Source organism: Camelus bactrianus, chromosome 12 (genome assembly GCF_048773025.1).
Source record: "Camelus bactrianus isolate YW-2024 breed Bactrian camel chromosome 12, ASM4877302v1, whole genome shotgun sequence".
NCBI classification, from domain to species: Eukaryota; Metazoa; Chordata; class Mammalia; order Artiodactyla; family Camelidae; genus Camelus; species Camelus bactrianus.
In genome coordinates this window covers 14420258-14446404 of record NC_133550.1, presented here as the reverse complement: position 1 = coordinate 14446404, position 26147 = coordinate 14420258, and the positions used below count along the sequence as shown (strand labels likewise).

Here is a 26147-nt window from a genome sequence, read left to right as displayed (position 1 = left end):
TGCAGTTGCCATTTATTGAGACACATCACAGGTACAGACAGGGGAGGTGGGTGTAGGTAGATTCAGGAATTGGGTGGGTCTGGTAGGAGACTGGGGAGGTTGAAGTGCCTCTGGGTACCACTCGTGACTTCTCTCCCTCCTCCCTCAGCCTGATCTGAGCCCAGAGTAGATGAGTAGAAGAGGTGCGGGAAGCTGGGAAATCCAACTTCCTCTCAGTGGTCAGAAAATCACCCCCAAATCACCCAAACACATCACTCAAGCTGGTGGCCTTAACCTCCACTCCCATCCTATTGTATAACCAGAGAAGCTGGGTAGATTTGAGACCTCCCCAAAATGCAGATTATATGCAAATACTCTGAATCTGTGGTCCCAGGGCTATTCCTGCTCCTAAAGAGGTAGGTGAGGAGGACAGCAGAGGTCGGGTAAGGGAGTGGGGACTAAAGGGGCCTTGGCTTGCAAGACAGCAGCTAATACCTCCGGCTGGACGTCTTGACCGTGGTGGTCTTCTGCAGGATGGAGGTGCCCCCAGGGGCGGGCCCTCCCTTGGCAGTGCTATAGCCCACATTGGTGCTGAATCCAGCCTTACTGGCTCCCCGACTCCCACCCAGGGAGATGCCACCCCCAAAGCCAGCTGCGCCGCCTCCGCACACAGTGGTGGAGTTGCCCGTCACCGCTGGAAGGGAAAGGATCTGGGTGAGGCGGGGCAGCCATGCTGGGAGAGGGCGGGGGCTTCCAGAAATCGGTGAGGGATGAGAACAAAATCAGACAGGGGAGCCTTGGAAAAATGGGGGCAGGGAGCTCATTCTCTGGGACCCTCTGAACCTGTCCCCAGGACTCAAGTGGGAGGAACGTGTGCTCTGGCCAAGGACAGATTGGGTGGACTGAGCATAACTGGGGCTGGGCCTGAGGCAACAAAATACTCACAGATGCTAACGGCACTGGGACATTCTCCAGACATCCTGGGGGAAAGAGAAAGGCCAGGAGAAGGGTCAGTGGTCCCAGAAGCCCAAGTAAAAACCCTCCCTCCCCCTCCCTCTGCCTTTACAGTAGATCAATTCGGTGGGCCTTGAGACTCTCGGGAGCCAGAGCCCGCATGACAAGACCAGGAGACACGCGAAGTTTGTGCATGTGGCCACCCTGGGCCAAGGGGCCCTTTCACCAGGTCCTAAAGCCAGTGCAGCAGAGAAAACAGAGCCGCAGCAGGTCGTGCAGCCCCATCCCCCTGCCCCTTTCCTCCACACATGGACCATAGGGTTCATCCTTGCTCAGGTGGAATGGGAAACAAAACTTATGCCAAAACAGAGCTGGCCGTTTTCTGGCTAAGGTGACATCCTTTACATCTCGCGCCTTCCCAAAGACAGAGATGATGAATTTTTTTCAAAGCTTCCACTGATGGTGGAGTCTGATGTTGGAAGAGAGAGTCTTGCTCCTATAGGCCTGCCAGACACCAGCAGGATTACTGATGGTCATGCCAGCCCAGGGGCCACATAGCAGAGGCAGCGAACACAAGTGGGAAAGTCTCCCACAGGTGACGAATTAGAAGCCCAGCTCCCCGGTTCCTCCCTTGTCCCCTTGTACCAGCACCAGAGCAGACTACACGGGATCTCCCACAGGGCAGGAGAGCCCTCTGAATCCGGGCAGGAGGGGCACCCACCGGCTCTCCTCGCTCTCCAGCAGCTTGCGGTAAGTGGCGATCTCCACGTCCAGAGCCAGCTTGATGTTCATGAGAGCCTGGTAGTCGCGCAGTAGCCGGGCCAGGTCCTCCTTGGCCTGGTGCAGGGCTGTGTCCAGGTCCCCAAGCTTTTTCTGAGCATCCTTTAATGCCAGGTCCCCACACCGCTCCGCTTCCACAATGGCAGTCTGCAGCTGCTGGCACTGCTCAGGGGATGAGAGATTTGGGGAACACTCTCCAGGGCCATTACCTTCATCTCTCTACCCTTAAGCCAGGCATCACCATACCCCCTTCCACTTCCCCCACCCCAACAAACTGGGAAAGAAGGAAAAGAGAAACATTCATCTGAGAGAAGAAATGTTATTACACAAACAAGATCACGTAGCACCGTTGGGAAAGTCCTTACTGAAGTCTAATCTTAGTCCCTCCTGTAGCTCAAACCACTGCCTCAAAAAGATAAAATAAATAATATAAATTTGCCATTAACCAAATGCTTTACTCTGATTTCGGGAGGAGCCCAGGCTTTTTAGTTATGCCTTGGATGGAGTCAGCAACTGTGACCTGGACTCCTGAACCCTCAGCCTCCTGCTCTGACCTCTTAGAGACGGGCTCAATCTCCCTGGGGAGGTTGCCCCACCTGCTTCACCACTAATATGCTGTGTGATCTTGGGCAAGTCCCCTCCCCTCTCTGGGCCTCAGTTTCCCCCCTGTAAAAGGAGCATGTTGATCTTGATGGCCCAGCATTTGAGTGTGCCCTGTCTATGAGAAGAACAGGTCTCACCCTCAACATGACAATGAGAAGGCCTCTCACCTCTGCCAACACCCAGACCTGACTCTCAGGCCCACTTCCAGAGGCTCACCTGCTTCTTGGCTGCATCCACCTCCCCCTGCAGCCTCTGGACAGTGCGGGTGAGCTCAGAGATCTCATTCTTGGTGTCCCGCAGGTTATCCCCGTGTTTCCCAGCTGTCACCTGCAACTCCTCGTACTGGAGGCCAAAGAAGTGGTAGTGAGCTATCAAATAGTTATAGGCCCACGTGGGTAAACACTGGCCCCTGGGCCCAACCCTCACAACTGGAGGCTGGGTGTGTCTGGCCCCAGGCCTCCAAGGAGCCCAGAGGCCCAGGCCTCTCACAACGGGGGAAGGTCTCTGTCCGGTCCCCGCCCACATCCCGGAGCCAGCCACCTTGATCTGGTACCAGGCCTCGGCCTCAGCCCTGCTCTTCTGGGCGATCAGCTCGTACTGGGCCTTGACCTCGGCGATGATGCTGTCCAGGTCCAGGCTGCGGTTATTGTCCATGGAGAGGACGACATTGGTGTCAGACACGTGAGTCTGCACTTGGCTCAGCTCCTGCAGAAACAGAAGTCGCTGCTGTCACCAGCGCCCCTGCCCCAGGGCTCCCAGGAGGCAGCCCAAGGATGAAGGACCAGAGCCCCAGGTGGCATCAGGAGGCCCGTGTCTTCCCAGTTTCCACCCTCAAAGGAAACTACAACTCCCAGGAAAGCTTTAAGTCTCTCCTGGAAAAGGGACTCCCAGGGTGATAGACATCTTTCTTTGTGTGGATTTGTGAGACATTAAAGAAGGGGAAAAGGAAGGTGCACTCAAGCTGGCGCTGGGCCCTGAACCAGCACTTTTACCAACTCTTTAATCCTGAGAACACCCTGTGAGGTTTGCAGGGCTGCAGCCAGCCCACGGAATGCTTCTGTGCAAATTGGGAAACAACTCTCCTCTGGGCGGAGGCAGCTGGGAGGAGGCAGCTGGGAGGTCCTGGAGAGCCTAGCATGGGTCTGATTCAAACCCCACTCTCCACTCAGCCATTAACAACCTGCACCACCATTTACAGTGGTCCTGACGTAGGTAGGTGAGGAACGAGGCTTGGAGTAGTGACACATCACCAGATTCAAGGTCATCCAGTCTGACTGAGCGGGGCCCAGACTGGGACCAGCCAGCTGAGCCAAAGCCCAAGTGAATTCTTCTACAAGACATTGGTGTTTATAGACCATGGTCATGTTCTCAGACACTCCCTGTGTTTCTGGGAACATCAGCTTTCACACCTAAACAGGTGTTTAAAGATGCCATGAACAGCAGGTTGGGTTTAAGTGTTCTGGCTTTGAGACTGGCTTTGAGACCAACTCCATCACTCGGTCACGAATGCATTGCTTCCCAGTTGGGCTCTGCCTCCATCTCTCTCCCGTGGTCCTTCCTGCCCTGGGCTGCAGACTAACAGCCCTAAACCCCAGCTCCAGTCGAACCCCTCATTCACTCAGTGCTCCTCAGTGGCTCCCAAAGGGAAGAGAATCTTCCTCCTAAGTCAACACCTTCCAGCACGTTGCGGTCTTGTCCACAGCTTTGCTCACTGCTGCCAGCGGGATTACAGCAGATACAGATAGAATAGTAGCAGCAACAACCCTCACGTAGGGCTGTTTCCTGTGGTCAGGCACTGGGCTGGGCACTTGGCAGGACCAACTCTTACCTGCCCTTTCCCAACGGCACAGAGAGTAACTCACCCAAAATCACAAACTATTAAGCAGGGAGCCCAGTCTCAAATCTAGGGAGACTGACACCAGAACTTAAGCTGAAAAGGACTCAAGTGGAGATAGAAATAAAGAGAGAAAGAATTACCTCTTGTAATAAACTATAATGGAAAAGAATTGGAAAAAAAGAGTACAGAGGCATACACATATATATGTGTACTAAATCACTTTGCTGCACACTTGAAACTAACATAGTATTGTAAATCAACAATACTCCAATAAAAAATAAAATTTAAAAAAAGAACTACCAAAGCCAAAACTGATAGCCTACTGACATAGAGTTAAATTCTCAAATTAAGTTGTCTCTAAAAAGGCGGAATGAGTTGGGAGGACAGCAGTGATGGTAGAAACCCAATCACTAAAACATCTGTGGTTTAGTGAAAAGACACGAGCTCTGAAAGCAGGCAAAGCTAAGTTCAAGTCCCCAGGGTGACATTCACCGGCTGAAGGACCAAGGGAATGAGCCACACGAGGCCTCAGCCTTCTTTTCCATAAAATGGCCAGGATAATACCTTCCTCACGCAGTTGATCTGAGGTTCAGATTCGTACACGTCCCATGGCGGGTGCTCAATAAAATGCATTATTTGCCTAGACTTCTCTGCAGGTCGGTCCAGAGGCAGGTGCCACAGATAAAACCATTTTGTCACAGCCCTGCACTGCCAACATCATCTTGCAGCGTCACCCCTCATCTCCCCAGCTCAGGGTCCCTCTATAGTCCTGTGCCAGAGCATGATCCTGAGCAAAACTAACTCAGAATTTCTAAGACAAAGAGGCAAATACTGTCTACCAGACATCACCAAGAGTGGATGAGCGTCTTCTGTCTAGGACAAGGGGACAAAGATACCCAAGTTAAACTTGATATCAATCTCCTATGAACCACTAGAATGAACTCTAAAACGTGTGTGAGAGGCATGGGGCCAGCCAGACTTCCTTAAGGAAAAGTCAAACCAAATAGATTTTCTTCTGTGGCTGTGTTATCCAACTACTAAAGGATGTCACAGATGTTATCTGACCAAGTCTTTTTTGGGGAAGTCCTTTTTATTCCCTCTTTTTGAAATTGCTTTTTTTCTGGCATTCTTAAAAATAAGAGAGAAAATGTGGGCCAGGTGATGCCACAGTTCACTGGATTTTAAAATAGCTGAGCCACTTGAAACCCAAATTATCTACCGGGGGGGGATGAGATCAGCCTGGTGGGAAGGTACCAGTGAAGATCTAGTTCTTGGGGCAGTGGGTATAGCTCAGCAGTAGAGCACATGTTTAGCATGCATGAGATCCTGGGTTCAATTCCCAGAACCTCTGTTTAAAGAAAAAAATCTAGTTCTTGGACTAAGGCCCTTTTCTTGGCTCTGTATGCCTTCATGTGTTTATCAGTGTTTTACCCTGAAATGTTATCAAATAACTAAACGGAAAGCTTACCAGTTCTGCGGATATCTCAAAGTTTGAGCACCACTAATACACCCACTTATCCAATTGGGCATCTCCAATCTATGGATAGACAATTAAGTTTCAAAGCATCCACACGGGGTAGGGTATAGCTCAGTGGTAGAGTGCATGCTTGGCATGCACAGGGTCCTGGGTTCAATCCCCAGTCCCTCCATTAAATAAATAAACAAACAAACAAGCATACCTAATTATGCCCCCCCAAAAAAAACAAGCAAAGCACCCACAATGACCTAAAATGATGGGATGAAGCCATAATAATATTTCATAGGAAAAAGGGAAATCATTAACTCTTGTATTCAGTTTCAAAAATTCAGCTGCCCAAACATAGGAAGCTGGAAGACAGTGGAGGCACTTGAAAGCATTCATGAGAAAAAATCCAGAGGACTTTTAAGGGCCAAACATTGCGAAATGGCTTCTAAAAATAGCACATAAACTAGTACAATACTAGTCTGCATGAACAGAAGCCTGTATCTGTACCCTTCCTCCCCATCTCTCTGCCTTCTGAATTCTGCACTAGGAACCCTACTTCCTCAACTTCCTCACATGCCACAGATGTCAGTTCCCTAATCATCCTAACCTCTAAATTGTTGTCGTACGAAGGACACATGTTACTTGGAAGACAGTTGGATATGTGCAGCCCAGACGGCAGAATCAGGGCCAACAAGAGAAGAAGTCACGGGAAGAAGTCAGTTTTGCAATAAAGTTGTTCAACAATGGAAGTGCCTGCACTGAAAAATAGTGAGCTCCCTCTCACCAGAAGTATTCAAGTCGAGGCTACACGCCCCCCTTTCTTGGATGTTAGAGAAAGGGCTCTTACACTGAGTGGAAGGTTGGCCTTGAGGTCCCTACCAAGTTTAAGAGTCTATGATTCTATGATCAAGTCACGTCAAGTTCAACTCCTCGCCCTAGTCTTCAAAGCCCCCTTGTTTCCTGGGACCCCTCTTGGAGTCCATGATGTACCCACTACCCACTCCTCACCTCCTATTCAACCTGGAATCTCAGTCCCCACTCTCTGCCCATCTCTGTTCCTTCATCCCTCACTCCATTGCAAACTGGGCAAGAAAGGGAAGAGTGTATCACGGTAGCAAGAGTCAGACCTTGAAGCCCAAGGATCAGGCTTTAATTCCAGTGCTGCCTCTTACTAGCTCGGTGACTGTGGGCAAGTTACTTGAAGCCTCAGGGGCCCTGACTATGAAATAGAGGCAATAAGAGTATCTGTATTACGGAGTGGTTGAGAGGATTATGTCAAAAGCTTAGCCCGGTGCCTGGCCATTAAAAGCACGTAATACATGGAAGCTAGCATTGGTTAAAAGTGCAGGCGCTCTCTTCTATCAAGTAAGTTGCACTGGTGAATTCAGATCAGACTTCCAGACGGGATCCCCAACGCTGTCTGTAAATGTAAGTGTCCCTGTGCATTGGCTATCTCACCATCTCATAGAGGTGACTCAGGAAGTCAATCTCCTCAGTCAGGAGGCCCACTCTGCCGTGCAGATCCATTCGGCCCATGTATGCGGCATCCACATCCTGGGGGTGAGGGAGGGGGCAGTTGGCTCAGCCCCCAGGGCTCTTGCCTCTGTCTGAGTCAGCCCAGCACCCTCACAGCCAAACCACCTGCCCCACCCCCTGCACCCTGCTCACCTTCTTGAGCACTACAAACTCATTCTCCGCACCAGTGCGCTTGTTGATTTCATCCTCATACCTGTTACACAGGGAAGACTCAGCCCAGTTCTGCCTTTTAAGACGCTGAACCCACTTGGCTTTATGAAATCCCTGATTGGTTTCACACAGGCCAAGAACACCTTTGGGGAGCAGTTCTGCAATGCAGCCAACCAATGAAGAAACTGCGGGTACAGTCTTTAAATATGTCTCCCACCCACTCTGAGGAAATGGGCACAGAATTTGTGCAATAATATGGCAATTGAGAGCAGCCATCCCTTCGGCTCAGAGCCCTTGGGAGGCTTTGCAGGAACAGGTGAAGATGTGTCAACCATGGTTAACCTTTGCATTCACTTTCGATAACAGGATGTCATTGAAAATAATTAACTTCTCTCCAGCTGCTTTTGCGTAGACTGTAAGGTTGGTATTTGCCAGTGTCAAGCAACTGGAAAAGTTATGAAAGTTTCGACCTTAAACATATAAATACATGTATCAACCAGTCATAATATGTGAAACTTATTTGCATCTTGATTCAAGAAAACCATATTTTTAAAACTTATGGCACCATGGAACAATTAGAAATTCAGTTGTTGATTGGATAGTTGATGATATTGAGGATTATTGTTTTAAAAGATTTAGGTGTTCTTATGACATTGTGTTTCTGTGTTATTAAGTTACGCAGATGAACAATGTGAATATATCCACTAAGATATTTGTGAATGAAATGACAAAATGGCTGAGATTTGCTTCAAGACAATAAGGGAAGAAAAGTGAGTAAGGGTACAGATGAAACAAATGAGTAAGGGTATAGATGGCTGTGAGCTGATGATTATTAAAGCTAGGTAATGAGAACATAGAGGTTCATTACACAGTTCTCCCTACCTTACGATAGTTTTGTAAATTACAAAAAAATACACAGTGCGACAATCTTCCAGGAAGCAATGGGCCAGGGCCTGAGCCCCAAAAGGAGGCAGCTGTATCTGGGCACGCCCCCAGGTGGGTCCCAGGATGTGGGAATGGGGGCCCCCTCTCGGGAGATTTCCTGCGCTGCCCCCTCCACATCTCCACATGGCCCCACACCGTCCAGCCCTCCTCACTTGTTCTTGAAGTCCTCGACGACATCCCGCACATTCCTCAGCTCTGAGTCCAGCCTCCCCCGCTCACTCAGGAGGCTGTCCAGGTTCCTCTGCAGGTTTCTGATGTAATTCTCAAAGAGGGGCTCCAGATTGTTCCTGATGACACCTGAGTTCTGGCCCTGCTCCTGCAGCAGCGCCCACTTGGTCTCCAGCACCTTGTTCTGCTGCTCCAGGAACCGCACCTGAGCCAGAGCAAGAAGGGTGGGCCAGCGCCATCCCAGCCCCAGGAGAGACCAAGGAGCGGGCCCACCATTAGCATCCATTCCCGACCAGAACATCACGGGGCAGCGCAGCCCCCCTGCTGTAGGGAGGAGTTTCTGAGAGAGCCATCGTTGCCGGGAAAGACAGTCCAATCCGATGACAAGGACTCAAGAGTTAATAAATATAAAAGCCCCAGCCCTGTCATGTACTAGTTAGTGACAGTCCAGTCACCTCTCTGGGTCTCCCACTCTCATGTGTCCTGGGTAAACTGAATGAGATCAATGTTTCTGAACCTTAATTCTGCACCAAAATCAATTTTTAAAAATGCAGGTGCATATAAAATATATGTGAATATAAATACACATATATACAGGCAAATATACATACAGAGAAAAAGAAAGCAAATGTGGCAAAACGCTAAAAACTGGTGAACCTGGGAGGAACGATATACAGGAATATGTTGTATTATTATTGCAACGTTTCTGTAAATCTGACATTTTTTTATTTTTAAAATATGAATGTGCAGCCCTATCTCTGTAGACTCAGAAGGATGCTCATGGTGTAAGTTTAACAGACCCCAGTGGGTTCTCTGCCCAGCCAGGGTTCCAAGACACAAGACATGGACAACCTGTCAGGCCCCCAGCTCCCAGGCCCTGATTTTGAGAGGCTGAAAGAGGGCTTTGCTTGTGTGACCTCTGGGACAGTCTCACAGAAGAACCAAAAGTCACTAGGGAGAAGGTAAGGAGGTGGGTGGAACAATTTGCTTCACCCTTTGCCATCCAGTTTCTCCAGATCCCACCTCCACAGCACCCCAGGATCACAGTCACATGGCCCCGGGGCACCATGCAGCAGGTGCACCAGCCAGGAGCAGTGACAAGACGTCTTAGAGCCACAAACTTGAGTCCCAGACTCACCTCTGCTTCTAAGTACCTGTATGATTCTGGACAAATCACTTGCCCCCTCCAGACCTCAATTTTCTCTTCTCAAAAATGGACACACTATCACCTAGTCTAATTTCCCCTGGGACACTGTGGGTGTCACATGAGAATGGGGACATGAATGCCCTCTGGAAACCCATTGAATCAATGTATAGTCATCCACCGGGATTTTCCTCATCATGGTCCCCGCTGCCTGGGAGCTTGGGGTGGAGGTAGACATTGCAGCAAAATGGACCTGGAAATGCCAGAGACTAGTACAAGAGCTGGCCCAGTTGGCCTGGAGGCCAGAGAAAGAATCAGGACACGCCCAATACAGAATAGATCGAACTCCCTACCCCGGGGTCAGAGTGACCCGGTGACCGCCATCCTAATTGTCCACCCCAAACGGAGCTTCATGGCTGGAACAGTGAAGAGGAATCAAAGAAGCAAAAAGGAGATTTCCCTAGGACCGCCCCCCCACCACCACTGCGTCCTGATCACATCTTTGTCCTTAGACCTCCTCCAAGACTGAGAGAACCGGGAGCAGATGGGGCTCCCTGGGGACTTGACACTCAAGCCTGTTTCCCCAGCTGTAAAATGACAAGAGGCAGTAAGGGCCACCCAACCCAGAGAAGCAATGAGGACAATCTGCTTGATTTAATTGTGCAGTAAAGCTGCTGTGTAACCGCACTAATGATGACCGAAGGAAAGGCTGCAACCCGGTCAAGCAGGGCGGAGCCAACAGGCCTCATGAGTGGATCAGAAATTCACCATCAACTACAGTAAAGACTGTCCAGCCATCCACATCCAGGCATCCCAGGCTCAGGCCAGAATTGTTCCAAAAGTCATTCCGAGGGCACATGTGCCGCAACAGCGTCCACCCGGCCCATCCTCTCTTGGGGGCCCGGCTCCTCCTCCACAGCCCCCCCCCCGCCTCCTTCCACCTCAGCCCACCTTGTCGATGAAGGAAGCAAACTTGTTGTTCAGCACTTTGATCTGCTCCCGCTCCTGGGTGCGCACCCGCTGGATCTCCGGGTCTATCTCCACGTTGAGGGGGGTCAGCAGGCTCTGGTTGACAGTGACCTGCTGGATGCCACCCGGAGGACAGGCAGGCCTGAATGTCTGCCTCCCAGCTCCCAGGCCCATATAGGCCCCACCACCAAGGCCAAAGCCTCCCGGGCCCCGCCCTGACGAGGCCCCTCCAGCCACACTGACAGAGATGCTCTTGCTGCCCCCCAAGTTATGGAGGCTCCGGCTGCCAAAGCCACCCGTTCTGGGGCCACAGCGGGCCCCCTCACTGCTGCCACTGCTCTGGGACACCGTCACTGAGCTAAAGCTCGTGTGGGCCTGGGACCTGCCCCCACCACTGGCAGAGCTGGAGCTGAAGCCCCCGTTGGTGGAGAACATCCGCCGAGACACGGAGGACTTCATGGTTGCAGAGGGGCAGGAACGCAGACCAGCAGAGCTGGGAGGGCTTGCAGTGAGCTGCTGGGCCACTGATGGGCTTTTTATCTTTTCCCAGCTGGGCTGGCTCCTGGGCTCTGCAGACACTCCTGCCCCATCACCCCAGGAAGAGAGGGAGGGGCCCTGCGGGCCGGGGGAGGGCCGGCTGCTCCCGGTTATCACCTGTGCTCCGGCACTGCGGCTAAGCCGAGACTGATGGGAGGGATGTCACCTTCTGCTCCCCCCTGGGGCACTCCTGACTTGGAACAGGATGACACAGTCTCCTACAGCCACCCCCACCGCCCAGTGGCTGGTTACTCTCCTCCCATCCAGCCCTGGTGGCCGCCATCAATGGGGCTCTGTTCTGTGGGGTTTGTTCACGGCCCCGGTCGTAAGCCAAGGCCCCAGGGCCCGGGGCTGTGCAGGTGGTAAGGGAGGAAGTGTTGGGCAATGGATGGTGGTGAGAGTGCCCAGACCTGCTCCCGTCCTACCTCCCCAGCCCACAGCCTCGTTGCCTCCTGACAGGTCCAGGGTGCGGGGGGCACAGGTGACAGCGTAAGGTGGGGGTAGTCTGTTCTTTTGTCATACGCTGGCAGACTGCTCGGCAGAGATCCTGTGCTGGGCAAAGTGGATACCAGGATAGAAAGAGGGTCCCTGCCCAACCTTGGGACCTGGGCACTTAATAAGCGGGTAGAAGGGCCTGGGTGCCCAGGCAGTGCCCCAAAGCCAGGAGAGGAGGAGGCAAAACACACTTTTTGGGGCCCTGAAGAGAGACAGGGAGGAGGGCCTCGACCATCGCCTGAGACCCCAACCCTCTGCCCCATGGCAGGGCCACCCTAGAAGGGCCCAGCCACTCTGGAGGGAGCTGGAAGTGGGCGGAGGACACACCCCATCCTGGCTGGACGTACGAACAGATCCAAGAAGCATGTGTTCAACAGAAGCCCAGAGAGGCCCCAAAACATTTCCATCTTCTCAGCCCACGGAGCCCGAGGGTCAATGCTAGTCAAGTGTTAGAACAAGGTCGTGTTGAGGAGGTGACTTTAGCAGTTGTCCCTCCTCACTGTCCTCAGCTTTCAGCAAGCAGATGGGCCCAGAGCGGAGACATGTGCCTGAGGGAAGGAGCAGAAACAGCGCTCTCTGTGGTCCTCACACAGCTGCCAGGCTAGAACTGGGACTCACATCGACTGTCTCCCCAGGATCCCAAAGGAGAGGACATGGGGCCATCCCCACCGCCCAAGGAAGGCCGGCAGAGAGCACGCCCGCTCCAGGCCCAGAGGAGCCTGTGGGACCCTCTCCTAGGGCCCCTGGGAGGACGTAAGTGGCTCCCAGTTGCCTGAAGAAGTTGAACCCCGCCTCCCTTTACGTGATGGAGTTGAGGGCACTCAACAGAACTAGTCCCTTAATGCCCATAGGGATTTTCCTCCCTGCTTGGAGTTAGGACACCAGACATTGGGGGAGCCGGGCTGGGAGATGAATTCCCACTGAGCTGTGTGTCCAAGGGCAACACTCAGCCTCTCTGGGCCTCCTCGCCTCTGCCTACAAGCAAGGCCATCCAGAGAAGCCCTTTCAAAAAACACTGGCCCAAGATCCCAGGACTGAGCCGTCACTTCCCACTGACTTTTGTCTCCGGTCCCTGAGGCTGTAATCACTTTCTCAGCCTCCCTTATCTCTCCCCACATGGCATGCGACGGAGAGACAGTGGTGAGTGGGGTCCCCCTGGGGAAGGGGGTGATGTCAGCCATCTGAGTCAGGCATAGCCAGCTTGGTGGGAGTTGAGTCGGCTGCAAACACACACTCCACTCCTCCCCAGAGACTGATACCCTCCTGTATTTACCTGGTGCTCTGTGCCAGGCTTTGAGCCAGGAGCTGGTGATAGCCGCGCAGGCAGCCCAGGACCGGCTCTCACGTTTACTGCTTAGAGACAGCCTCTGTCCCACCGAGCCCAGACAGCGCAGGAGCCACTGTGCCTTCTCGGGCCCGACTCTCTAATCCACCTTCATACCGGCCACCCAAACTCATACCTTTCTATAGCCAAGCAGTCACGCTTCCCTCCCCTGCTGCTGCCTGGACCAAGGGCTCCATCTCTGGACAGACGTTCCTCTGCCCAGGGTCCCTCCCTGCACAGGACACAAGGACAGAGAGGATAGAGCGTTGCTGCTGCTATAGAAGGGATGGGGTGAGATGGCTGATGGCATCAACCAAGCACCCAGTACGGATCAGGCTGGGTGCTGAGCCCAAGACAGAAAAGATGCAGCGGTGAAGAAAACAGCCAATGCGCTTGAGGAACCACCCAGTGCAGGGCTTTCTCACCCAATAGGAATGACTGTTAGAGTCGGCGTTTATTAAGCACTTACTATACGGCAGATGCTTTCCATGCAAATATTGCAACCAGTCTCCACACTAAGGATGCTCCTTTTGCCTCTTTCCCACCCCAGACCCATTCACCGACCTCCTTGACCCCTGTGGGCTGCTCCCTGGCTCTTTGGCTTCTGGAGAGATGGGGTGAGTTTGGCCAAGGGGGAGACACTAGCAGGAGATCTGGAGGGGGGCATTTCTCCTCTATGCCCTCCCTACTCGAGGGGTGGCAGCCTTCCTCCATGATTACAGCTTCTTCCAGTCCCCACGCCTCTATCACCTAGTCAGTCACCACTCTTCCTCTGTCTCTTCAGCTCTACACAGAGCCACTACCTCGTCCTGATTTTCCCAGGACTGTCCCACTTTAGCCCTGAAAGTCTCACACCCTGGAAAACCCCTCAGCCCTGGATAAAACGGAGGTTGGCCGCCCCGGGTTCTGGGGTGGCCATGGCTTCCCACTGCTGGCCGCCCCTGGCCTGTGTTCCGTCCCTTAGACACACCCACACCTCTGTAAGGGGTCCTTTCATTGAAGTCCATCTAGCTGAACTGTCTTGGGTGAACTGGTTTCCTTCCAGGACCCTGAATGGTCTCACCCCCACATGGCCCTGTGAGGTGGGTGTTATCATTATTAGTATCTTTTCACAGACAAGAGAACTGAAGCATGGAGAGGTCAAGTACTCGGTCAGAGTCACACCACCAGCAAATGGCAGAGCTGGAATTCAAGCCCAGGAAGTCTACTCCAGGGCCGTGTGCTGACCCACTTATGTCTCCTTCACAGAAGGCAAAGGCTGAAAAGCTTCTCCTTGGATACTTTTGATGGAGAGACCCATGGGTCTGAGAAAAGGGCTGGCCTCCCCCTAAAGCAGGGGGCAATGGCGTGACCTCCTGCAGCTCAGGTCCTGGTGCTGGGGGTGGACCCGGTGGAGAGGGGAAGAGGGACGGAGCAGTGCAGGAGCCGATGGGCTGCTGCGAGGGAGGGGGAGAAGGTGACCCAGCCCACAGTCCTGGCTTTCAGTAGAGCTTCCTGCAGAAGAGAGAAGGAGGAGGAGTTTCCACGGTCATGTTCAGACGGGACCAGTGATAGGATGAGAGCGAAGGGGCAGGGGGATGGGACATAGTTCCGATCCCAAGTCCCCATCAGAGCCCCCGGGCACAAGCTGAGCTGCTGAGCCCCATCCTGGATGCAGGAGAATAACCTGCCCAGAGGTCCCAGGCTAATAGGGAAGTTGAGTTCGAGACCAGAACTGGACAGAAGCAGAGCCAGGGATAGCAACAGGTGCAGCCAGGCTGTTCCAGGGACAGGGAGGCTCTGGTACCTTCTGACACGGGGAATTGGGGAAGTTTTCCAGGGAGAGGAAATTCTGGTGCAGACTTGGGAAGAAGGAAGAGTGGATGGAGGAGGCTGTCCTGGGTCAAGAATAGAGCATGCTGTGGGCAGTTAACCAGGAGGAAGCTACGAGAGATACTAGAAGTTCGGTGGGGTTGGAGGAGTTGGAGGGCATCCCAGGGAGTATAGAGGAAGGCAAAGGGGATCCCTTGATGAGCTGACTGGGGTGAGGAGTGAGATGCCCACAGGAGGTACCCAAACAGCCATAGATATTCCACAGATGGCCTCCTGAGGAGAGTGAGCTGGGCAGCTGCACAGCTTTTGCTTTGCTGGGTGAGCCATGCAAGCCTGGGCAGAGCTGAATTGCTAGAAGCAGTGGCAGAGAAGCTGCACGTTGTCATGGGGAACCTTCGTCTCTGCCCTTCAGCCTGTCCTCTAAATGCCCTTTGAACACATATTTAAGGCTACGGCTTAACGTCAGTGCTGAATAATTAACCTGCCTGGCAGAAGGCCAGTTTAAAGCTCAGAAGTGAGAGATGGAGGCTTACCACCCTGGGTAGAGCTGGAGCCAGAGCATCATCGGAAGAAGGGTCAGAGCACAAAAGGACCTCTCCACAAATCCCCATCTCCCAACCCAGGGTGACTGAATTAGCTGCAGGAGGCCAGCCTCTGGCCCTGGAAACCAAGAGCTTCAGAAAGGAAGAGCTGGCTCTCATGCATGGAAGAGGTTACGCCGGAGACACAAGAAACAGAAAGGGTGACCGAGGCACCGAACCCAGGAGGAGGGCACGATGGGTTTGGTCTTGTTTGTCAGAGTAGACCCAGTCCTGGCACAGTGTCTGGGGTATGGTTTGCACTCAGTAAAATTTACAGGAGGGGAAGGAGGGGTGGCAAGGAGAAAGGAAGACCCAGTGCAGGGATAACTGGATGCTGCTTTTATTTCACAGGAAATAAATGGACAGAAATACATAAATGGAGGCTCAGAGGCAGGTCAAGAGGATGAGGGCAGTACCCCTCGGTTCCAGCCCCCAGGCTCTGGTCAGTGGGCCTCAGGCCTCTCCCTTGGGATGGGGATGCAGTCTGACCAACCGAACCAGGAGCTTTCCCAGCCCAGTGGAAGGCTGTGGAGAGAGGAGAGGACGAGGCTGGCTGACTGGAGGACCGGGCGCTATCAAATCAGTATGCAGAGCAAGGCTGGAACAGCAGGCAGGTGGAATCCGGCTGACTTCTGCAGAGTCCCCTGTGGGCTGGCTCGGGCTATGGGCAGTGGACACAGAGCCAGCCCTGCAGGGATGGGGCTGATGAGGATGGGGGAGGCCAGGGGGAGCAAGGGACCTCTGAGCCACTCAGTAGGTGATGGATGTCTTCAGACTTGACTCAACCGTCTTCTTCAGGATGGTGTGGCAGGTGGAGCCGGAGCCGGAGCCAGAGCCAGACACAGAGCAGGAGCCAAAAACAGGGCCCTGCCCAGAGTCCAGGATAACATTGGAGCCTCCAGTCATGATGCTGGAGCCTCCAGTCACAATGCTGGAGCCTCCAGTCACGATGCTAGAGCCTCCGGTCACGACACTGGAGCAGCTGGACCCAAAGCTGCCTTTCCCACCTCCGAGTCCACAAGTGCCCGCCAGGCCACCACCTGCTCCTCCAGACACAGCAGTGCTGCCTCCTCCAATGGCTGCCAAGAAAGACACCAAAGTCATAGCAGAGTCCTCGACTCCTTGTGGGGACCCCTCTCCTGAAGTTCCCCGATACTCACAGATAATGACCTGACTGGTGCACTCCCCAGACATCCTGGGAGAAAAAGAACGAGAGGAAGAAACACTAAGAAGGGCTGCAGGGAATGTGTCCCCAGTTGTTTTAAGCCTCTAGAGCAGTTCACTACCCTCGGAGCAGATAAAACCCCCAGTCCCCAATTTAAAATCCCTCCGAACAAAATAGGTGCCCCTCAGGGGCTCCGAGCATCGGGAAATCTTTCAGCATCCCCTGCAGCAAGGAGAGTGCTTGTTGACCTTGCATCCTCCTCCCCCACCTCGGTGACATCCCCGGGGGCCCTCTGACCGGCCCTCACCGGCTCTCCTCGCCCTCCAGCAGCTTGCGGTAGGTGGCGATCTCGATGTCCAGGGCCAGCTTCGAGCTCATCAGCTCCTGGTACTCGCGCAGCAGCCGCGCCATGTCCTGCTTGGCGGTTCTCAGAGCAGCCTCCATCTCGGCCACCTTGGCCTGAGCATCCTTGACGGCCAGCTCCCCAAGCTGCTCAGCATCAGCGACGGTGGCCTCCAGGTTGGCGTTCTGGATGGGGTGTAGCAGCGAGGCTGAAAGCGGCTGTAAGCCCGCGCAGCCTCCCAAAGCACCTACTGTGGATCTAACTCCAAGGCTGAGATGAACCATAATCTCATGAGCTCAGAATTATTCCTGGCCACCTCTAGCTCCTCTAGGTCTGAGGGAAGATACTGCCTCTCCTGCTTCCTAAACGCCTGGAGTGGGTTGAATAGTGTCCCCAAAATTGTCATGTTCATCTAGAACTTCAGCGCCTGATCTTATTTGGAAAGAGGGTCTTTGCAGACGTAATTGGTTACAGCTCTCAAGCTGATACCATCCTGCATTCACAGTGAGCCCTCAATCCAGTGACTGGTGTCCCAGAAAACAATGAGAGGACGCAGAGACAGACACAGAGACGATGCTGTATGAAGATGGAGGCAGACGGGGTGGGAAGGGATAAATTGGGAGCTGGAGATTTGCAGATACTAGCTACCATGTACAAAATCGATAAACAGCAAGTTGATACAGTATAGCACAGGGAACTATATTCAATACCTTGTAGTACCCTATAATGAAAAATAAAAATGAAAAAGAATATATGTTTGTATATGTATGACTGAAACATTATGCTGAGCACCGGAAACTGACATAACATTGTAAACTGACTATACTTCAATTAAAAAAAAAAAAGATGGAGGCAGAGATTGGAGTGACACAGTGACCATACGCGGAAGAAAGCCCCCCAGTTCCCTCAGAGCGAGCATGGCCCACCTATACCTGAGTTCAGACTTCTAGCCTCCAGAACTGAGAGAATAATTTCTGTCGTTTCAAGCCGCCGGGTTTATGGTACTTCGTGACAGTAGTCACAGGAAACGAGGCCACCTCCTTTGCCACTTCCTCCCGTGATCGTCCCTGTTTCTTTCCATCCCCAACCTCAGCACCTTCCCTGAGGCACCTTCTCTCTCCCAGGGTTCTTGAAGCTCCTCCTGTCCTGTATGGGTCATTAGCTACAAGTCTCCTCTCGAGGGCCACGAGGTCCTTGATGTTGAACAGCCCCTCATCACATACTTTGTCCTGCTGTTGTCAGAGTCTATCAAACCGTGGACCTCAGTTTTAGATTTGAAAAATCCATCCTCTGCGCACGTCTCCAATCTGATAGAAAACTCCCAGAGGAAGGACAACATCCCTGTCTAATCCGCCGCTGAGCTGATTCAGCCTCATGTTGGGTTCAGGAGAGAAGGCGTCCCCTAAAGGCTCACACTGAGGTGTAGTCGGTTTACAATGTTGCGTCAGTTTCTGGTGTACGGCGTAGTGATTCAGCCATACATATGTATAAATTTCAATTAAAATTTTTTAAATAAAAATTTTTAAAAATAAGCTCTCATTACTCACTTCCCATGCCAGCACCCTATGAATGGGAACACGGTCTCCATTCCACAGATGAAGAAACTGTGACTAAGAAAGGAGGTAAGTGACAGAGCTGGGACCTTAACCCAGAGCAGCTGACGTCCAGTCCACCGTTCTTACCGTAGCCCCAGTTCAACAGGCTTGAGCACGAAAAGGAGGAGTAGGTCGGGGCTGGGTCCCCAAGAGGGATTCTCCCAGGAAAGGCACCCTGCTATGTGGGGGGACTGTGGTTCCCAGTCGTGGGGACATAGCGACTCTCCTAGGTACTGGCCGCTGGGCTCTGAGACTCCACACTCTTCACCATCACCGGGATGAACTTGGTTGAGAGAACAGGTTTCTGGGCTCCACACTTAGAGACAGATTCCCTCTTTCTGCCGGGAAACCCAGGAATCTGCATCTTATCAGACACCCCAGAAAATTCCGAAGGAAAAAATCTAAATTTATGAGCAAAACACTGTGGCAGCAAATTGAGTAATAGGACCTGGTCACCTTCATCTCAGGTGCTGCCTCATACTCCAAAGAAGAGCAGGTCAGGTTGGACAGGGACGGAGTCTGGCCTTTGAATGAAAGTTCTCTGTGCTCCGAGAACTTTCCCTGGGGGGCCCTGCTTGGGAGTGGCTTGGGGGTCAGGCCGAAGTGCTTGAGGAAACCACCTGACTCTGTGGTCTCAGCTCTCGACCCTCTGTTGATCCCAAAAAAACGATTCTTTGGCTTTTGGGAAAGTAAGCATAAAGGCACTTGAAAACTTAAAAATCATAATCTTCACATCTAAAGTAGGTTCTCCAGGAGGAGCTGGAAACCACCTCGCTGCCTTGCCGTCCTCTTCCTCCACCTCTCCCTGCTCCTCCCACGCAGGCACCACAGCATCACCTCCACCCCGACCCAAGGGGGCCTCGGTGCCCCACCGTACTGCCCGTGTCTCCTGCTCCCTGAGGTCCTGGCTCTCACCCTCCCCAGCAGGGGACCAGGAATTTCAGCACACAGCCTTAGAATCCCTGCTGGGCTTAAGGAGTAAGTGTCAAAAGAAGAGATGAAAAAAGAGAGAAATTAACACTGTTCCCCAAGTTGCCGAAAGCAAGAAGCACACCAGGACACATGTACACAGAATGCGGCATGAGGGCTGGGGCCGGGGCTGGCTGTGCGGAGCCAGTGCAGCTGGAGTCCACAGGAGGAGGGCTGGACTCCTCTTAAGTGGGGCTTGAAGTTCTCTCCCCACCAAATTAGCCAAAGTTCCAGCCAGTTATCAAGGTTTCACACAAACCCAGCAGTGACCCTGGCATGAAGCAGTGAGACGGAGGCCTTGGGGGCTCTGGGACCCTCACCTGCTTCTTGAGGTTCTCAATCTGACTCTGCAGCTTCTGAATCGTCTGCTGTAGCTGAGTGATCTGGGCTTTGATTTCCTTCATGTTGTCCCCGTGAAGCTGGGCAGACGCCTGAAGCTCCTGGTACTGAGGGGGGACAGAGGTGATACCATCACTGGGGAGGACCCTCACCTTTGACCCCAAGACAATAAGAAACACCATGGCCCCAGTTCTCAGCCTCCTCACATTTGGGCTGTGGGTTAAATGCTGAGACCAGAACATGGTGGGATATGCTTGAGGAAGTCCGGGCTTGTCGCCCGTGGTTTCCCTGCATTGCCTCCCTCCAGGAGAAGGGAAGCATAGTGCCCACCCAGCCCTGGAGCTGCAGGGAGGTTATCAGAACAGCCCAGTGGGGCTGAGGTGGATGACCACCCTGCGGGCGGGAGGGAGACCCAGCCTTCCCCAGCACGGTGCTTGCCCATAGCCCTGGCACCTTGGTCTGGTACAGCATCTCGGCCTCGGCTTTGCTGGTCTGGGCAATCTCCTCATACCGGGCTCGGACCTCGGCGATGATGTCTCTGAAGTCTAGGCAGCGACTGTTGTCCATGGACAGCACCACGGACAGGTCACCAGCCTGGGTCTGGAGCTGGCTTAGCTCCTGCCAGAAAGACTGACTCAGTGTCCGCCACCCCACCGCTTCCTTTCCCCTTTCCCCCAGGCAGGTGGGCAGAGTGCCTGACATCCTGCCCCCTCCTCTGGGGGCAGCCCTCACTCACGCAGGGTGGCACTGAGCATGCCCTGCCCTCTGCAGGGCTGTGTCCTTATCTGAAAGTAGGAACTGTCCAATGACTCCCGGACAATAAAGGAATATGTCCTGCAGGGCCCAAAGTCACCTGGTCCCCATCACTCTCTGATCACACTCCCCTCCCTCTCACTCCCACTGCTCCAGCCACAGTGGCCTCCTTACATTTTCTCAAAGACACCAGCAGGCTCCTGGCTCCCTTTACCTGGAATCTCCATTTCCCTGCTGTGTGGCTTTCTCACCTCCTTCAGATCTTTGTTCAAATTTTATCTTCTAAATAAGACCACCCTGACCACCCTATTTGAAATTGCCACCTGCCCTACCCCTTACATTTCCAATCCTCATTTTCTGTTCTAATTTTCCTCTTTTCCATTGCATTTGTCACCTTCTAACATACTATGTAATTTACTTATTCACTAAGTCTATTTTTTATTGTCTGTCTCCCAGTAGAAAGCAAGCTTCACAATTTTGTCTGGTTATTAGCTGCTACATCCCAATACCTAGCAATTCACATGGTAAATTCTCAGTAATTCTTTGTCAAATGACTGAATGACCGGGATCTAAGTCACATTAACCAGGCTTCACCTCTTGGCCACTCCCACTGTAGCCACCGGGAGCCTGCCCACCCTGTTCCTGTCCCTCGCTCCCTCCAGTTCTTGGCAGACCATCACTTCTGCCCTTGAAGAATGCTCACTTCTTCATATAGACGCCTCAAGAAGCAGATGTACTCGCTCAAAGCCTTCAGCTTGCCCTCCAACTCCATCTTGCTCAGGAAAACCTCGTCCACATCCTGGGGACAAGAAGACAGAAATCATATACCCCTACTTCTTTCAGGGTCCTATTCTGGTTCAGGAGTTCAGTTTACACACCGCCCAACATCCACCCCCACACTCATCTCTGAAGACCTATTTCTTCCTCCTCCAGCCCTGACCTGCCCTGCCCCCTTTTTAGCCTGACACTGGCCCACACCACCTTCAGGAAGCCTTCCCTGATTCATCCCAACCAGTTCTACTTCTTCCACTACCTCCCCACCCTCTACCGCAATGACATCCAGAGCTTGTCACACAACCCCTCAATCAGATCTTGTCCTGGGGTCTCTGTGTCTACACAGATGTCCCATTTCCCCAGGGGGTCCCTGAAGGCAGTGTAATAGCATGTTGTGCATGAGGATTCCCACCCACGGCCCTCCCAGCCCAGAACCGGCTCCATGAACTGTGGATGCTTAGGATTCAGGCAGAGTAGCTGACCCCACCCTCACCTTTTTGAGGACCACAAAGTCATTCTCCACCGTGGCGTGCTTGTGAGCCTCCCGTTCATATCTGCCAAGTAAGCATAGAAGAGTCCTGCCTGAGGTCCCGAGATCGGAGCCCGTGCCCCTCCTCCAAGCATGACCTCCCTGAAAATGCCAGTCTGCCTTTAGATGCTCTAAGGCAGGACACATGACCAGCCTGCTTCTTTTCCATCTGGAAGTTTTATCATGTCTTATGTCCCTTACTCTTTCAGCCCACGTCCCCTTAATGACATAAGGCCACCCTACGTCACATTTATAAGGCGTATTCAAACACTTCTCACTTCCCACTCACAATCATCATCTGAAGCAGGTATTTTGGATTGTATCAGAGAGATCACATGATGTGCCCAAGTCATAGATAACGAGGTGGCCCAAGCAGATCTAAAACCCAGGTGTCCCAGCCCCAATCCTGGGCTCTTCCGAGGGCCTGCTCCACCTCACATCGCATCCTCCCAATGGCTCTGGGAGGTAAGAAAGGCAGGTGACATTTTCCTGGTCTACAGATATGGAAACTGAAGCTGGGAAAGGTAGAAATCCCTGCCCAAGGCCACACAGCTATTCTGTGCTCACGGTCGCCAAACCCAACCCTCCTGTTGGTCCAGGGCTCTCTCTATACCACCAGGTGACCTGGAAGGGGAGCCCAGAACCACAGCCCAGCTGTGAATCACGCCACAGACCAGGGGATGGTCCCACTAAGTGGATTCCCTTCCACCTTTGACCAGAGAATATCTGAGTCACTGTAGCCCACAGCCTGCTCAACAGGAATTTCTCAAGAAAAAACCCACAGAGGCATTGTTTCAGTAAGCTCCTCCCAGCCTTGACCAGAGTTGTGGTCCTCGCAGCTGGGGCCTGCTAGAACCAAGGCTCTCTGGCCGGGCACCAGGGCCTGCGGGGCGTCTCACCTGCAGCAGGTGGGCGCCCAGACTCAGAGGGGATGCACAGGGGCTGGCGGGGAGGCCAGGCCTGTGTCTCTGGGAGCCAAGCAGTGGGAGACCCTCTGGCTGACAGCCTGATCCAAGCCTTCCCGGACCCCACCCAGGCCCGCGGGGACGTGATGGTTTGCCTACTTGGCCTTATACTCCTCCTCCTGGTCCTGGCAGGACTTCAGCTCGGCGTCCAGAGCCTCTCGGTCTCTCTGCAGCTGCTCCAGCCACTTCCTGAGCTGGGCCACATAGGCCTCGAAGAAAGACTCCAGGCCCTGGGGGCTGTCACTCACCCGCTGCTGCTGCAGCAAGTGCCACTTGGTGTCCAGGACCTTGTTCTGCTGCTCCAGGAACCGCACCTGCAGCACAGACAGAGGGGCCCTGAGGTTCCCGCCGGGCTCCCTGGGCACAGCCTCTGGGAAGCAAATCCTCAGCAACCCTCCAGCCAGCCTGGAGCCTTTTAGGCCTTTAATAAATATTTGCAACCACACTAAGTGAATTAGAATAACATTTGTATAAAGGGAATTTCAAATAGCACAGGGAACTATATTCAATATCTTGTAGTAACTTACAATGAAAAAGAATATGAAAACGAATATATGTAGCTACAGGTATGATTGAAACATTATGCTACACACCAGACATTGACACAACATTCTAAACTGACTCTATTTCAATTAAAAATCAATAAAAATAAAAAATAAATTTAAAAAGGAATTTCAAAATAATTAAATAGGGCCTTGGCATAACCAGAGGGAGTCCAGTTAGACCACAGGAGGGACTTCCTTGCTGCAGAAGTGATCAGAAAAGTGGTAGGAGATCAGACTCCCCCATTCCCAAGTCCATCGAGAACAGCTCTTCCAAGGGAGGCGCAGAGACAGAAGCTTAGCTGAGTTGACCCTCACCTTGTCAATGAAAGAAGCAAACTGATTGTTGAGGGTTCTGATCTGCTGGGTCTCCTGAGTTCGTACCACCTGGAACTGGGGGTCGATCTCAATCTTCAGTGGAGTCAGCAGATTCTGGTTGATGGTCACTTCCTGGATGCCTCCGGGAGGGCACAGAGAAAGTCCTGGCCCAGCGCTCCCCTCCCTAAACCGTACCCCTAGCCTTGCCCCTGACCCCCAGGCCCTCCCACGAGAGCCTCCTCGGCAGCCCCCAGAGGAACTGAGGCTCCTACTGCTGAAGCCACCCCTGCCTCGGCCCCCTGAGCGAGCAGAACAGGCTGAGTGAGCACTGAAGCCCCTCCGGACCCGGCAGGGAGAGAGAGACATGGCAGAGATTGATGGTCTCACAGCTGCAGACAGTCAAGGTGTGTGAGTTCCTGCCCCGAGGCCCCAGCACAAGACTTTTATCCCCTCCCGTGCCTGGGCTGGGCCTTGGAGAGCAAGATGCTGTTGACCTGACTGTGTCTGTCACTGGCTCCAGCTGACCTCTTCTGACACGCCTAAAGAATAGGTGCCCAGCACGTGCAGAGCCCAAGGAGGAGACCCAGACACTGCCCTCAAAGCACCCAGGCTACGGGAGGGATGGGCACTTCCCAAAGACCAGGAAGCAGCCAGAGACTGGGACTTCAGTGCTGGGGGATGGGGAGGGACAGCCCTGAGCAAAGTCTTGGAGGGTCATTCAAGGAAGGCTTCCTGGAGGAGGAGATAGGGAAGAAGAAGGGAGGCACATTCAAGGGGAGAAGAAGATGAAGAGGGTTCAGTTGGAGCACTTGAGCGCCCTGCTGATGATGGACAGAGGAGTGAAGCTTCTCAAGAGAGGATCTACGTACAAGAGGAGGAGAAGGAAGAGCCATTGCAGCACTGCAGAAGGTTAACAGAGGTGTTATTGTCCTCGTTGGCTAAAAGACACTCCAGGATTTGGAAATGAAACAGAAAAACAGGGTATCCAAGTCCCTCCTCTTGCCCAACCCAGCAATTATCCATGGGGCGCCACCCCACTCAGAGCAGGCATCTCCATCTAGAATCGTGGTGAATGGAGCATTTCTAAGCCCAGCCTGTGTCCCTTTCCACAAACACACAGCACCAGGCCCATCCACTTGGGTCCAACACTGCATTTGTCAGCTCACCCATCAGAAGCTCCCAGGCTCCGAAATAAAATGTACATTTAAAAACATACTCCTCCCTGGGGACTGGGAGCAGAAACAGGAGTTTTGAGGTTCCCCACAGGATAGATTCCGTCTCTGCCCTGGGAGTCTACCAATTAGAGGAGCTCCAGGTTCATGTAGTATTTAGTAAGCCTCCCACCAGCCGCCTCCACTGATGCCCTCCCTCTGCTGGCAAGGACGGTTGGCAGCTCTGATTTTTAGAAATTTCTAAGATTTTTCCTTACATGGAGGGATGGCTATTTCTTCCTGTCCCTCCCCCGTCTTTCTTAGAGCCTGATACACTATGAAGCTGGGATACTGGGACTTTTGATAATTCAGCTCAAAGCCAGGACAAACAGACTCGTCATAATAAACACTCAAGAGATGTGCTATGAGGAAGTCAGTCCTAGCAATGTGAACAGTCCCACAGATACTCCACCGCCCAGGCCAGGCAATGGTGAGCGCATCTCCCCTCCCTCCAGAGGATTAGAAGCCCCTTCCTCCTTCCCCTAGCCTCATCCAGCAGCATCCCAGAATGAAACTGAATGACAGATGACCTCAAGGAGAAAAGGCCAAGCCTTCTGTGGGAAGAATAAAGGTGATCGAGGATTAACAGACCCACGTGACTATATATAAAACAGATAAACAACAAAGAACTATTGTAGAAGAACTATCTTCAATTTCTTATAGTAAGATATAATGGAAAAGAATCTGAAAAGAAAATAAATATATGTATGTGTATATATAATTGAATCACTTTGCTGTACACCTGAAACTAACATTGTAGATCAACTACACTCCAATTTAAAAATTTAATTAATTACTTAAGTAATTGATTTTTTTGCTGAAGTACATTGAAATTAAAAAAAAAAAAAAAGCCAATCAAGGGACTGAAGGCCCAGGTGAGGAAGAAAGGAAAGAAAGGATCCTAGCAGAGATTTAGTTACACCATGGAGAGGGAAGGCAGCACAGAGCAGCCTCGGAGTCCAGAAAGAGAATCTGGGAAACGGGTTGAACCCCATCGAGGACCCACCTCCAGACTCTACCCTCTGGGGACAACTTTGCAGAGGCAAGGAGGGCCAGATGCCTTCCTTCCTTAAATGTTCTTGAGAAAGATCTCCATGGACTGGACTCCACCATCCCACTGCCCCCATCAGTACTGAGGTTGGAAGGCAGAGGTCACACTTGGAACAGGGCCTAATCTACCTCCCTGGAACTTCCTCATATTTGTAATATTATAGAATATTAGAGCCAGAGAGCTTCAAGGCCCTCTGGTCCAATGCCTTCATTTCACACTTGAGAACTCTGAGAACCCACAGGACATAGGGCAGGGTGCAAAGTCTGTGCTCCCTTGAGTAATTTCAGATTGCACCAGATGAGCTCTAAGCCTGC

At 52.6% G+C, this 26147-nt stretch overlaps 2 protein-coding genes across 2 annotated transcripts; both read right to left on the bottom strand.

Moving 5' to 3' along the window:
- Positions 1-11090, bottom strand: KRT79 (keratin 79). The gene is made up of 9 exons (XM_010964347.3): positions 10513-11090; positions 8402-8622; positions 7287-7347; positions 7077-7172; positions 2857-3021; positions 2533-2658; positions 1655-1875; positions 925-959; positions 1-673 (listed from the first exon to the last, which is right to left on the bottom strand). The coding sequence occupies exons 1-9, from the start codon at positions 10987-10989 to the stop codon at positions 468-470; spliced, it is 1608 nt and encodes a 535-aa protein (XP_010962649.1). The 5' UTR covers positions 10990-11090; the 3' UTR covers positions 1-467.
- Positions 11091-15603: 4513 nt separating this feature from the next.
- On the bottom strand, positions 15604-23981 carry KRT78 (keratin 78). Its single transcript, XM_010964348.3, has 9 exons — positions 23572-23981; positions 22811-23025; positions 21711-21771; positions 21147-21242; positions 20144-20308; positions 19672-19797; positions 16752-16972; positions 16440-16474; positions 15604-16358 (listed from the first exon to the last, which is right to left on the bottom strand). The coding sequence occupies exons 1-9, from the start codon at positions 23935-23937 to the stop codon at positions 16030-16032; spliced, it is 1614 nt and encodes a 537-aa protein (XP_010962650.2). The 5' UTR covers positions 23938-23981; the 3' UTR covers positions 15604-16029.
- Between the last annotated feature and the right edge of the window lie 2166 nt (positions 23982-26147).